General features: G+C 39.8%; 1 protein-coding gene and 1 pseudogene across 8 annotated transcripts in view; both read right to left on the reverse strand.

The window, feature by feature from the left end:
- The window catches only part of RBMS1 (RNA binding motif single stranded interacting protein 1), a 216,356-nt gene that overhangs the window by 180,923 nt on the left and 20,526 nt on the right, over positions 1 to 14,907 (reverse strand). The window contains exons 1-2 of one of the 7 annotated variants that reach the window (XM_032286520.1): positions 12,320 to 14,470; positions 9,487 to 11,223 (exon numbers count right to left, since the gene is read on the reverse strand). The exons of 5 other annotated variants lie outside the window; for them this stretch is intronic. In XM_032286520.1, coding sequence (XP_032142411.1) covers positions 9,487 to 9,504 — 18 coding nt within the window. In that variant the 5' untranslated portion in view covers positions 9,505 to 11,223; positions 12,320 to 14,470. Of the gene's footprint in view, positions 1 to 9,486; positions 11,224 to 12,319; positions 14,471 to 14,907 lie in introns of those variants that run through there. One more of the 7 variants, XM_032286521.1, reaches the window with a different exon arrangement.
- Positions 10,188 to 11,968, reverse strand: LOC116557056 (annotated as a pseudogene). The gene has a single exon (XR_004271334.1). The product of XR_004271334.1 is annotated as an ADP-sugar pyrophosphatase pseudogene (transcript).

Genomic DNA, 14,907 nt, shown 5'->3' on the forward strand with positions numbered 1-14,907 from the left:
CAGAAAACACTAACCAAAAGAAATCTCCAGGCCAGACACGGTGACTCACGCCTGTAATCCCAGCACTTTGGGAGGCCAAGGAGGGTGGATCACCTGAGGTCAGGAGTTCGAGACCAGCCTGGCCAACATGGTAAAACCCTGTCTCTACTAATAATACAAAAATTAGCACGCCTGTAATCCCAGCTACTCTGGAGGCTGAAGCAGTAAAATCGCTTGAACTGGGGAGGTGAAGGGTGCAGTGAGCTGAGATTGTGCCATTGCACTCCAGTCTGGGCAACAATAGTGAAACTCCATCTCATATATATGTATGTATATATATCCAAAGTAACTTTTAAAACACGAAGGCCATAATGTATACTACATGCAGAGTTGTGGAGAAATGGCTTACTGGATGGGACAGGCCTTACACTGCATTAGCTTTAGAGGTGCACAGCCTTTATGGGCTGCTTTGACTTTTCTGTAGCCACAAATATGAAGCGTCCAAGCAAAAATTTCATGAGCTAAAATAGTTCCTTAGTTCAGGCAGCACCTTTAGGGTATTCTTTTAGAGAAAAGACATAATACCGGTCATACAGTCTAATCATTTTTTGTGATGCAATTATGTTTTGAGATTGTTTAGGCTAGGGTCAGTCTGTATTTATGCTCCAAATAATCCTATTAATAGATGGTTTTCATTCATGTAAATTCATGCTTTATTTGTCTCATTTCTAGCACTGGCATATTTATTCCTACTTCCCATAAGTATCTACTATTTAGAGAAAACACTGGATGGCTTCCCAAGAACGTGACATTTAATGTCATGTTAGAAAAATAAACAGGACACCACACAAAGTACTATCATTCTTTCTGCTTCTAAGATTTACATTTAAAATGCTTTTACTTGATCCTCCATGATCTTTTTAATAGCACGAATTCTTAAGAGACTAAATATATTTGGGGGGAACTTTTAAGTCCTTAATTCTTAATAGCATATTTCAAATAACTGAAAATGATGCATATGTTAATCATTTAAAATTTCAAACAGAAGTATAAACCAACATAATCATTATGTTTCTGATCTACTTAAAAAACATTTTCCTCTTTCCCCTCTACATTTATCACGATTAACTGTTGACCAAAATCATGTATTATTTCACATGTTATATGATTAATCTTATTGGCTCCAGTGACCAGGGGGTACTTCATGAGCAAAGTTCTCAATAAATAATTTACTCTACTTTTCCATTACTGGGAAAGTAATGTTTCACAATAGGGTCTGACATTAATACTGAAGCATAGCCACTGATTTACTAAATAGATGATCTAAGGTCTAATGCACATATCTTCTTTCTAAGAGATGAGTTTGTCAATACTGATTGAACCCAATGTGCACAAAAGTGTATATTAGGAGACAGGAACTTCCTCTAAACACCACTTTACTTCAAGCCTAAGCCTGCCGAGCCAGGGGAAGATTTATGGCTTTTCCTAAACCACCTTCATTAATTGAGGAAAATTCTTAATTACAATCTAACACACAATTCAATCCATTAACCTTGTAGATAAGTTAAAACTAACCTCTGGGCCCACAGAAGGTAGACGCTCCCTGAAGCAGGTGATGGCTCCACTCCTCCCCCAATGGTTGTCCTTACCCAAAGCAATGCAGTCAAGGTGAATGCCCTGCTTCTCATCATAACTTTGAAGAGGCATCTGCTTTTTGCTTTCTGTGGGAAATAGGAAGTCGAGGCCATTCAGTGACTCTGAAAGGCACCAAGTCAGAGGAACAGGAGGAAAAGGAGGTGATGACCATCCTGGGTACCTTCACCACTCAGCATGTCACCATCAGGTAAGGGAATCAACATAGATCACACACACACAGATACACACACACAGATACACACACACACACCCCTCAATCCAGGGGCTTTGCAGATGACAATATATTTAATCCCGGCAACAGCTCTGCAAAGTCAGCATTGTTTCCCCAGTTTTGCAGATAAGGACACTGTGGTTCAGAGAGACTAGCAGTCTCATGGAAAGTCACGTAGGACAATTGTGGTACGACCACAGGTCAATGGGGTGTGACCACAGGTTATCAGCTGGCTGGTTACCAGGGGAAGAGAATCCTGGCTCTGCCGCTACACAAGAGTGCCTGCTTCCTTTTCTAACACAGGCCATGAGAAAATCTGTTGCTTTTTTGCAATTTCCTCTTTGGCTATTTTGCTTCTTTTTAATGATGCCCTTGACTCAACTTATTCTGATTTCACTACTATATCTTACTCTTATTTCACTGCTATATCTTATTCTGATTTCACTAATATAACAACTACATTGAGTTGTGAAGTAGGGAGAAAGGAGGTGTGTGTATCCCTGGTCCCTAAGCTCTGAGGGGAATGTCCATGCCCCCAGCCTCCCTTTTTCTGTGACCTTGTGAGTTTTCTTCCAAAGATATATAGCATCCTCTTGTCCTCTCTGCTCTTCATCTAGTCTACAATAATAAGAGTTAAATGAGCAATAAAACTTAATATTATCCCTCTTAGAAAATGTGTTCTTGCTGGGCATAGTGGCTCATGCCTGTAATCCCAATATTTTGGGAGGCTAAGGCTGTGGGGGGTGGGGGTCACCTGAAGCCAGTAGTTTGAGACCAGCCTAGGCAACACAGCAAGACCCCATCTCTTAAAAAAATTACCCAGACATGGTAGTGCATGCCTCTGGTCCCAGCTACTCAAAGGTGGGAGCATCACTTGAGTTCAAGAGTTCAAGGCTGCAGTGACCTATGGTTGTGCCAATGTATTTCAGCCTGGGCAACAGAGCAAGACCCATCTGAAAAAAAGAAAAAGAAATGAAAAGAAAATGTGCTCTTTTTAAAAATCAATAATAATTCTCTGATGAAAACAATACAGTGAAAATGGTAGCATTTCAAGCATCTGAGTGAGAGGCAGGGTGACTGTGGCCTTGCCTGAAGTTCTAGAACTTTCTTCACTACAATTCAAGTAGCGGAGTGACCTTTCATTTCATTGTAAAGTCAGCTCAACAGTCACTGAGAGCCAGAGCCCGCACCTTTATCAGCTCTGGAAGGAAAGCGTGGTGGCTGGTCCGGCTTTGGGAGCACTGCAGATCACAGCATGTGCACGGGCCTGCAAAGTCTACACAGAAGCACCTCGGCCGGGCTCGCGCCCATCACTGCCGCACACTGCTGTCTTCCTCCTTGTGTTATAACCTCCATTTTCACTGCTCTATACTCCATTAGGCTCACACAAGTATTTGCCTACAGAAAACAACTCAGAAATTCTCCACAAATACAAATTTCCAATAGGAAATAATAGAAAGGAGAGAGAGTTTCGTTTCCCTTGGATCTGCTGGTTGTTTTCTCTTAGGGATGAGCCATTGAAGTGGCCATTTGCTTCGTTATAAAACAATTCTCTCAGGCTTGTAGACAATCAAATAGAAATATTATTGCCATTCTCTTGATTTAATAATTTCAATCAATATTCAGTTTTCTATGTCAATGGAAGGCAAGCGGCAGAGCAGAGAGCCCTGAACAACAGAAGCACAGGAGTTACCTATTGTTTTCAGCTAGCGGATGCCTCACAGGCTCTTCCCCACCGATTGGCTTTTCAGGTTCTCCTTTGCTTAGCTCAATGGACCCCAAACGTGGAGGTGCATCAGATTCACCCAGGGGGAGGGTATTCAAGTGACCTAACAGCCTGTTGTGTTGTGAGAAAAACCAATCTATCTTTTTTTTTTTTTTTTTTTGAGACGGAGTTTCGCTCTCGTTACCCAGGCTGGAGTGCAATGGCGCGATCTCGGCTCACTGCAGCCTCCGCCTCCTGGGTTCAGACAATTCTCCTGCCTCAGCCTCCTGAGTAGCTGGGATTACAGGCACGCGCCACCATGCCCAGCTGATTTTTTGTATTTTTAGTAGAGACGGGGTTTCACCATGTTGACCAGGATGGTCTCGATCTCTTGACCTCGTGATCCACCCGCCTCGGCCTCCCAAAGTGTTGGGATTACAGGCGTGAGCCACCGCGCCCGCCCAAAACCAATCTATCTTGTGCTATTTATCACAAATAACTGGCAAGTGGACCCTCAAGCATTTGACTGTGCTTAGTATTTACTGAGTTCACAAATGTGCTAAGTACTATAACAAACTAACAAGGACACAATGTGTTCCCTCTGCTTTGTGTCACGTCTTTGCCCAAGATTTCTAGGTAGCAGCCCTGAGCAGACCTTCTCTTGACTTATAATGTTAACATATGGCACCAGTCAAATTAGGGCAAAAAAGGAAGGGACTGAAGAAAGGAGAAAAGGTGCTATTTTGTTGAAAAGGGGCAGTGAGTGGTATCTAGGTGGAAAACTTTAAAACTAGGTGGTTTTTGAGATTCTAGTACTGGTAAGTAGAAATAATACTCTCAACAAGAAAAATATTTGGCAAGAGAAAAAGAGACTTTAGAAAAAGATATGGAGTATCATATTAGACAAGATCATTTCTAAACTTAGATGAACATTTCAGTTGAAGAATGAAACCCCAAAATGAATGGAAGAGATGGGAAGTGAGAAGGCAATCTAACATTTGTTATTTACAGTATACATGAAAGGAAAAGCATAGTAAGGAAATGGGCGCTTCCTGCAGAACTGAGAAGAAAATGGAACCCACTGTTAAGAGAAGAAGAAAGAAAAAAAATGTTACCCATAAAATCAGTCAGATGCCTTTTTTCCCCCTTCTGACAAAACCAGGGGTTTCATTTCTGCTAAAAGTAGTTTTCACATAAAAGAAATGATATCTGTTCTAGAAAAAAGAGGTTCAAAAAGATGTTCAGAGTGGTCAGGATGGTTAATCCAATCACTGTAAAAGCTGATTCTTACTCACTTAAGCTATTTAATACAGAACCTTTCAGTGATATCTACTTTGGTTTTATAATATGCCTCTCAAAAAACACCAATTCAGGCTGATACAAGACTAAGTATTTAGGGCTGAAAATGATAATGATGTAGTATTTTCAACTGGGATTGTAATCAGGAGAGTGAGTCACTGCCCCTTTCAGAATGAGATGCACTTCAGTGAGTTCAACAGCAACTTCAGGGCCGGCAATGGCGGCTCACGCCTGTAATCCCAGCACTTTGGGAGGCTGAAGCAGGTGGCTCACCTGAGGTCAGGTGTTCAAGACCAGCCTGGCTAACATGGCAAAACCCTGTCTCTACTGAAAATACAAAAATTAGCCGGGTGCCTATAATCGCAACTACTTAGGAGGCTGAGGCAGAAGTGCTTGAACCTGGGAGGCAAAGGTTGCAGTGAGCCAAGATCACAACCATTGCATACCAGCCTGGTTGACAACAGTGAAACTCCATCTCAAAAACAAAAACAAAAACAAAAACAAAAAAACTCACCAACTTCAATGAAGAGACAAATGGCTATTCCTTTTTTTTCATTCACAAGTGTTTTGTTTTTTATGTGGTCTGTCTTTCTCCATGGTTATGAAAAGGAATTTGGATTTTGTGAAATTAAATGCAATTAAGCCACCTACCATGAACTTAAGAAAACACATACGCACAAAACACTGTCTATTTTACTAAATGCTGAAGCCTTTTAAAAGAAGTATGGAGCAAAAGTGCTCTCCTTTATGCCAGTGGAAGGATATATCAAGACAACCCCTTCAGGAAACACACACCATGCCACACCATGACTCCCCACTCCACTTGCAGACACATGTCTCAGAGAATCTACTGCACATGCACACAGAGACCCATACAAGGATGGGAACTGGGACATACCTGTAACTGGAAAAACCAGCAACAACTTACATATGCATCAAAAAGTGAACAGTTAAACAAATTATGATATAGTTTAAAAACAAGCTACTAAGCAATAAAATAAATAATCAACAGACATTTCTCAAAAACAATGCTGCATGAAGAAAACTGCAGAAGGATACATAGATTATGACATCATAAATGTAGATTTAAAAACACAAAATACAGTTGTACATATTTTTTGTTAACATATGAAAACGTAGAAAAAGTGTGCATATTAAGAGTAGACTTGAGTGCGGTGGCTCGTGCCTGTAATCCCAGCACTTTGGGAGGCCAAGGCTGGTGGGTCACCTGAGGTTGGGCATTAAAGACCAGCCTGACCAACATGGAGAAACCCCATCTCTACTAAAAATATAAAATTAGCCAGGCACAGTGGCACATGCCTGTAATCCTAGCTACTCGGGAGGCTGAGGCAGGAGAATTGCTTGAACCTGAGAGGCAGAGGTCGCAATGAGCCGAGATCATGCCATTGCACTCCAGCCTGGGCAACAAGGGTGAAACTACATCTCAAAAAAGGCAGGCAATATTTTATTTCTTTTATTAAAAGGAAAAAAGGAGGTAAAGCATATGGTCAATACTATAATCTTTTAATACTATCAGGTGGATATATTGGTATCTTTTATATTGTCCTGAGCAGCTTTTTGAATATTAAGTTAACTTTCTAAAAATTATGTAGCTTTCAATATTTTCTATTTAAAAGTCACACATTTTCTTGAGTTCATTCAATTGCCCATTTACTTATGCATTTGACAAATATTCGTTGTGCATGTCATTAATCCTAGGATGTGAAGACTAAGAAAATCCCCTTGCCCTTGCAAGGCCCACACAAAATGGACTAATTCCTATTTAAGAATCCTGTTATATTCCACAATGTAGGTTTCTGCACACAGTAAGGAAGGATTTCCACCACTAGGTTTAGTATTTTCCAAGAATAATTGCAATGTGCTTATTTACAGAACAGCATGTTACTTTAGTTCCATAAATAAAATGTTCAATATTTATCTTTGTCTTCTTGTCAAGAGTTTTTATTAAAGGGCATCTAAGCAAAGGAATCTTGAAGATGTTTCAAAGTGAGTTATTATCAAATAATCATAATGACAAAAAGTCAAATAAGCTAATCTTTCTTTGAAGTTTTTCCAAAGAGATTAATTGGCCAACCTGTCACTATTAATGACAGAAGCATGTGATATGGTGTAACTTGTATTTGGCATAGTCATTACGATAGTACTTCCAACATCTTATGGCTTAATTCTTTAGTAATTCTAGAGTAAGTGTTTGGTCCATCCTATCTTTAAGGCAGGCACCAATAGTCTTTACATAACAAATATCAACAACTATACAGAACAACAACAAAAAAATCAAACAGTCCTCGATATTGTTGGCTAACTCTAACATTATTACTCCTGCCCAACTCGATCCTACATTTTTCATTCAAATTTTTTATTTGATAAAAGAAGCACCACTGTTTTGGTCATCACATGTCAGCCCTCAGGCTTGCAGGCTACCCTAAGTATCTCTTACTCTCAGAGAAGTACTCCAGATCTTACTCAAGTAAGAAAAGGTCAGACACTAACCAGATCACAACCAGTCTCCGGAGTCAGGAATCCCAGTATCGAATCATTAAAGCAGGCTTGGCAGAGTAACCAAGCCGGAGGATTGCAGGGCAGAATCCTCTCTTCTCTCTAGTGACTTCTCCTGAGTGTTCTCATCAGTTACCAAAGCTCACGGCGGAGCTCATCAGATTACAAAACTGATTCGGTTCATCTAAGCCTATGCTTGGGTCTGATCACAAGACAGGCAACAAAACTCCAGGTAAACAAGGGGCTTTGGCAGAGCTACACCCTCCCCATACCACATACCACACATACACACACACACACAGACACACACACACACTTACATTTCTAGAATTTCAATCTTAACATAGTAGTTATGAATGTCATCTAACTTCCACAAAGCCTCCCTGTCATGATAATTCTAACACTTATCAGAAAAGTGTTTATTATTTTAAAATGCATTTGTGTATGACTATTATATGGAACATACAAAGTGTTTTATCGTACTTTTATTGCAATTTATTACCATCTCAAGTGAGTTACATTGTGTCTGTCAATCATGCCTATAAAAACCAAAGCTCCTAAAATCATTCTTTTATGACATTAAATGTATTCAATAAATTATATGGTACTGATACATCCTAGAGATTCCTCAGAATACAACAAAATATAAATATAAAATATTGTTTGCTTTCAATTGATGCTTTGCCAAACTCTAGTTAAAGAGTAAAAAACCCTCTAAATTAGACATCCATGTGAAAATGAGACACCAAGCAGATGTCAGGCTAATTTTAAGATTTTTAAATTTGAAAATTGGAACAGTGAAGTCCTCAGCTTTTGTTTTTATCTGAAATACTCATTTCTCAAAATGTTAACACAGTAACAGAAAGCCAAGATGTATACAACACACACAAAAACAAAACAAAACAAAATTCCTGTAATCCCAGCACTTAGGGAGGCCAAGGTGGACAGATCACGAGGTCAAGAGATCGAGACCATCCTGACCAACACAGTGAAACCCCGTCTCTACTAAAAATACAGAAAAATTAGCCGGGCGTGGTGGCGCGCACCTGTGGTCCCAGATACTTGGGAGGCTGAGGCAGAAGAATCACTTGAACCCAGGAGGCAGAGGTTGCAGCGAGCCAAGATTGCGCCACTGCACTCCAGCCTGGTGACAGAGCAAGACTCCATCTCAAAAAAAAAAAACCAAAAAACAAAAAACAAAATTAAAGCCCAACTCTTAAGTTCCAGAACCCACACTTATGATGCCATCATTTTCAGTATCTGCTTTTAGTTGGCTTCTTTATTGTTTTGATCTCTATTGTGGATAAGTCACTTAAATGAACCTAAAAGGAGATAAAGAAAAACAAAAGCCAAAAGCTAGGTGCAGCACTGTTTCAGGGAAGTAGTGAGGTCAAGTGAAAACAGTTTGAATTGAAAAGTGTGACCGAGGTTTCAAATCCTGGTTCAACTTCTTACCAGCCATATGGCCTTGGGCAGTTGCTTTACCTCCGTGAACCTCAGTCTGCTCTTATGTAAAATGGGATAATAATAATTATTTGCTATAGGTTGTTGATAAAATAATTTCGTAAAGCGGCCTACAATAGTAGGTAATAAATTAAATGTTAATGAATTCTCTTCCTCTTGTCTCTTTTCCCAAAGAAGATGAGAATTACCCAGGGAGAGAGCATTAGGAAAGTATGAGCAGCACTATGGAAGGAGAGAAATGCATAGAATGATAGCCGGTGAAGACTGTAACTCAGGAGGACATTCTAGTTGGCACATGATAGCAAAAAGATGGGCGTTCCTGCAGATCGTATGGGGGAAAAAAGAAAAAAAAAAAGATGGGCAAGGACCAATTGCTGTGAGGAATGTGAAAGGAATGCAGCTGACCACTAAGTGTACAAAGTGGAAGTCTAGACACAAAGGAGAAGAAAAGTCATTTAGTGACAGCCAAATGAGAAGAACCAGGACTTCTGATTAAACACCACTTGTATTTCTAGTCTTATCACTTCAGTGCCATCTCTAAACCTTACACACAGCGAGGGACAGTGATGCAAGAAGCTGCAGCTGACTTTGTTTCCCAAGCGCCAGAGAGGTTTGGCAGAAATAACACGGTGAAGACCTGGTCATCTAGACTTACCCATAATTTTGAATGCATGAGAGCACCACAACCATCTACACAAAATAAGTTTTCTGGTCCCACTGGCAGCCAACAATGCAAAACCTGTCTGGGCTTTCAAATGTCATGGATCAGCTGGATATACAGCAACATAAATAAGTTTTCATCAGCTCTAAAATGCCATCAACTATAGGATACACCATTAGTCTATGTACCATTAATAAACTTTTTAAATACTCCAAAATGAAGAGTCTGATAGAAGATTGCTACAGAAAACTGAGACACCAAAGGGTCACATTTTCTGGGGAAGTACAAACAAGAAATAAACTTTTCACACTGAAAGAAACAGCAAGTAGACATGCATGTCTCAAGCTTAGAATCAGCTGAAGAAAAAAACAAAATCTCCTCTGAGAATGCAAACCACCAACTGGTACTGCATCCACACAACCAGTATGGTACAAGAAAATCTCAAGCAGAGAATTTAATATCAAAAGGTCTCAGATTGATAGTGTCCCTGGATGGCTATTCACAAGCAAACACAAATCTCCTCTGGAAGAACTTGACTGTAATCCAGGCTGATGACCCACTGAAACATGCCATCAAATATAAGATGCACCCCAATTTCAGGGATGGTAAAGAATGGGGAGGAAAGGTATACATTACAATTAAAAATATGTATTAGCCATTTTCTCAAAAGAACAAGGTTATATTACATATGGATCTGAGTCGCTCAACAAATATTTATTAGTGGGTAACCACTACATGAGTAACAAAGGTTTCAAAGCAATTGGAGGCACGACCCCTGCTCACCTGTGGCTCATTAACAATATCTCTGAGAACACAGATTCATGTTTCTATCTGATTTAGTTTTGGACTGTTTTGCCAATGTGTTTATAGCACAGTTACAAAATTGGGACAGGTAAATGCACCCTGCCCCAATCTTGAGTAGGTTTTTTACCACCTAGCATAGAAAGTATGTCTATGAAAAGTCAGCTTTAATGTAAGTAAACTTATTTTCATTCCTTCAATTTCAACAAAAAAACACAAGGTATTTTCTGATTACTTTGATTAGCTTTCACTCAAACTATTAATAGTATTATGTGGAGCAAGTGGGATACGTACATTTGATCATTTGGTTAAAATGTAGAGATTAAGTAGATATGGCTAACTTCTATTTGAGGTAATTTCATGTTTAAGGCTTTTAAAAAAACCTATAATGTAAGACATCATTAAAGTAATTTGTATCCATTAATTCAACGTTGAAAAGTGAACATATATTTTGGTCAAGAGAGATTCAAACTCTTGCATGAAAAGATGTATTGGGGTTAGCTAAATAACAGCTCACAGAAAATATTACTAGTTAGCATTAGTTTTGCCTTTTTACCCATGGATAGAGTTACCTGTGTTACAGTTATTACATATACATAAGCCAAAACCCACCCCCAGAGGACCCTTCAACACAGTCTCTAATGCCATTTCCTGGGAAATGTTCTATTACCAACATCTAAAAGAATACAGTTTCTCCTCCAAAGACAGAGCCACTTGGATTCATGCCTTTCTACTTTCCTTGGAATGCCCTCATCCCTGCCTTGGGTCCTGGTAGCTGTTTACAAGAAAACACAAAGAGAATCTTAGTGAATAAACTATATACAAATTAGACATATCATAGGTACCCTCTCAAATTCCACATGGTCTGGCTCATGTTTACACATTAAATCATTCTTTCATGGCATTTGCAATCTCTTTTCTGAGTTGAACCTCATTTTTTTTTTTTTTTTGCATTCTGTGCTGCTTTTATTTTATGAAAAAGCTAATTTCAAATCTACATTAAGCTAAGTTGAAGACAAAGTCTTAGTGAAGAAGGCCTGGTGGTCTCATTTACAAAAGTGGCCAGCGTCATCTTTGGCCTTAAAATTTCAGGAAGGGCACTTCAAATAGCTTTGCATTTGCATGTTTTAGCGCTAAAGCATAGGAATAGCCTCTAGCATCCACTGTAACATGTTCTTCAGCTACCAGAGCATCAAGTCTCTGCAGTAGATCATTCTTGGTAAAGAAATGACTTCCACAAATTCTGCATCCCCTGGCTTTGGCTTGGGCCTTAGGTTTTCGGCATCATCTCCGTTAATGGTTACTGTCACAATGTGTGTGGTACACTTCGTCAAGCCTGGGTCCATACAGACAGCTGGAGAACATTCGGCAACATCCCCTTTGTAGCCAGTTTCTTCCTCAAGCTCCCGAAGAGCAGCTGCTTCTGGGGTTTCACCATCATCTATGAGACCTGCAGGGAACTCTATGCAGTAGCCGCCCATGGGTGGTCGGAACTGTTTCACCAAAACGATATACTCGTAATGAAGTGTTCTCTGTAGCACAGGGATGACCGCTACACCATCAGCACTCTGTTCTTTCCTGGTCGTACGTTTCACTGATTCCCAAGTTCTAGTTTTACCAGTAGGGTCCATGTATGTTGTTTTTTCAAGCTTGACCCATTCTCCTTCTGAAATTAACTATGGCACTATACTGAACTGAGGGGAAAGCTTCACTGCGTGCGTAAAGCAGTAGCCTCTTTCCTCCTATCCTACCTTTCACTTCTTGCCAGCAGCAACCTAATCATTTTCAGCAGATGTCCTCTGAAATAATATGCTGTCTGCCATTCTGAGAAGGCTCTGCTGGTTCTTGGCTCTCCATTTTCAAACTAGTCTTTACCGCCCTCGGATGAGAAGTTCACCTCCAAGGTGTAGGGGTGAAGAAGGGAAGAGGGCGAAAGAACTTGCTGGAGGCAGCAGTGTCAGCAGATGCCGGTGCCACGGCTCCAGACACCGGCGCCTCTCGTGGTCCTAAAAAGATAGGCATCAACCTCATTTTTCACCTTAACTCAAACCAGAATCCTGTCTTCTTTGCCAGAGATGCAGGACAGGACCCAGAACTTCTCACCTGGGGCTGTTTCTCATCTCTTTGGTTCTTGTTACCATCCAGCCCTGACTCCAGGCTTCCCTGGACTCTGCCCACACAAGGTGTTTGCAACTCGGGGCTCCAGGGCCTTGAGAGCTTCCAGTCATTCTCTAAATGTGTTATTTCTCTAGTGGGTTCTAGTTTCTTCTCACAGTTGGCTAACACTGGCAGAATCACTACCCAAAAACTTTCCAGCTTTTTGTTACCCACTTCTCCACAGACCTTTTTCTTCAGGGAGTCGCTCACTACCCTCTGCATTTCTATCCAGACCTCTGTTTCCTCTCAGGACTATATTGGTATCGTGTAACTAACTCTTACACAAGCATATCAACTCAGAAATTATTCTGGGGAAGAACTCAAAGAATTGTCATGAGATAACACATGGAATTACAGGGCAGACTCATTCTGGAATACAGATTTCAAAAAAACTAAATTAAAGGAGATGAAAACTTGACCTCATAGTGAACAGACAGAACAATAAAAATCGGGGGGGGGGGTTAGAAATTTCTGGGAGAAGGAATGCTAAAGAAGATTCTTAATAAAAGATGCTTGGCCTGCACTGGCAACATCTGAAGCCTAATGCTGATAACTAGGATTTCACTGAGTATGGTACTCCAGAACCAAGACAGTAAAACTGCACAGACACATTTTTAAACTCATGAGGCTGTTGTGCGGGTGTACATGTAAAAGAAAAACAAATGCAAGCTGATGTTATGCTTGGAATAGCTCCACATCACACTCCCCAAATATTATTCTGTACACCCAATTTATTTTTACTTCCTAGCATATGTTAATTATCTGTATTACAGAGGTTTTTGATTGTCAGTATAAAACAATGACATTATTTCCCACAGTGCATAGGTATTTTCCTGATTATATGAAATAGTAAAATACTTACAAATTAAATTTATTATATTTATCAACCACATCAATTTGTTGTCCTCTTCCTTTTTCTATTACTTACTCTGACAGAAAATACGTTCATACTTAACTGTGTTTTATATTTTAACAATAATGATTTGCATACATATAAATTTTCTAGAACAATGCCCATCACATGGTAAATATTTAATAAATGTTACCTGTAATCATTATCATTACCATCATTGTTATTGCTGTTAATAACAATGATCCTTGTTATATTGAATTCTAATTATAACATAGTCTATACCTGCCAGGAAATTCCTACAGCTGTGCAGGATGGATTTTGCCTCATCCACAGAACTTTTTTTTATCTTTCCTGGACAGAAGTTAGGTCTATTTCTCTAGTTTTTCTGTAGATCTCTCTCCTGATACCACCTATGGCCCACATCTTAGATTGTTAATATCTATTTACTATATTATATTTCCTCTATCTGATTGTACTGTACTCTCTCTCAGAGTGGGAGTATGTTCAACCTATGAATCCCCCATATGCCTAGTTAAGAATATCTGTGCAATGAATGTCATTATGTGAGAAAATGTAACAGGAAACCAACATGATGTAATTCTTGCATTCAGTCCCAAGAATGGTCTCTCTTGGACTCATGTCTTTTTATTTCAACATTTTTATACAGCATTGGAAAGCAACCATCCACAATGAAAGCTCCACATCTGCATATAACATCCTACCCTTTCATTGCACTGACATACTGAGCTGATGGGGATAAGCTTTTGGAAAAGTGGGTCAGAAAAGTGTCAGATGCTCTTCAATGTCCCTAGGTAAGACTTGGCTCACTAAACCATCAGTTCTAACTGGAACCATTTGGGAGCCATTTTGGACAGTTCCTGAAAGATTGGAGTCCAATATGAACCATAACTCAAAAAGGCAATGAATGCTGGGCAGGGAAATAAAAGTTATTTATTGGAAATAAAACTGAAAACATAATCCTTCTATGTACAGAATTCAGGGGCATGTAAATTGGTCACTCAAGCAGGTTGTAATGATCGCCCTTTGAAAACAACGAAATGGCAAACTACTAAAATGATTCAAGGAATACAGACATTTCTATGTAAGTATACTTATTAAAACTAGGAGTCTGTAATCTGGAAAAATAATTAATTTAAAGGAGACATTTTTAAGTTTATAAAGTCAAAACTAAATTTATTCATCAACTTATTGAAAAATTAGGAGCCGGGCGCGGTGGCTCAAGCCTGTAATCCCAGCATTTTGGGAGGCCGAGGCGGGTGGATCACGAGGTCAAGAGATCGAGACCATCCTGGTCAACACGGTGAAACCCCGTCTCTACTAAAAATACAAAAAATTAGCTGGGCATGGTGGCGCGTGCCTGTAATCCCAGCTACTCAGGAGGCTGAGGCAGGAGAATTGCCTGAACCCAGGAGGCGGAGGTTGTGGTGAGCCGAGATCGCGCCATTGCACTCCAGCCTGGGTAACAAGAGGGAGACTCCGTCTCAAAAAAAAAAAAAAAAAAGAAAAGAAAAGAAAAACAAAAATTAGGAATAGAGGGAAAAGTTTGAAATACCTATTTCGGGGGAGAGAGAAGCCAGTACCAC

Source organism: Sapajus apella, unplaced genomic scaffold, assembly GCF_009761245.1.
Source record: "Sapajus apella isolate SASKATOON/1434 unplaced genomic scaffold, GSC_monkey_1.0 scaffold18, whole genome shotgun sequence".
NCBI lineage: Eukaryota > Metazoa > Chordata > Mammalia > Primates > Cebidae > Sapajus > Sapajus apella.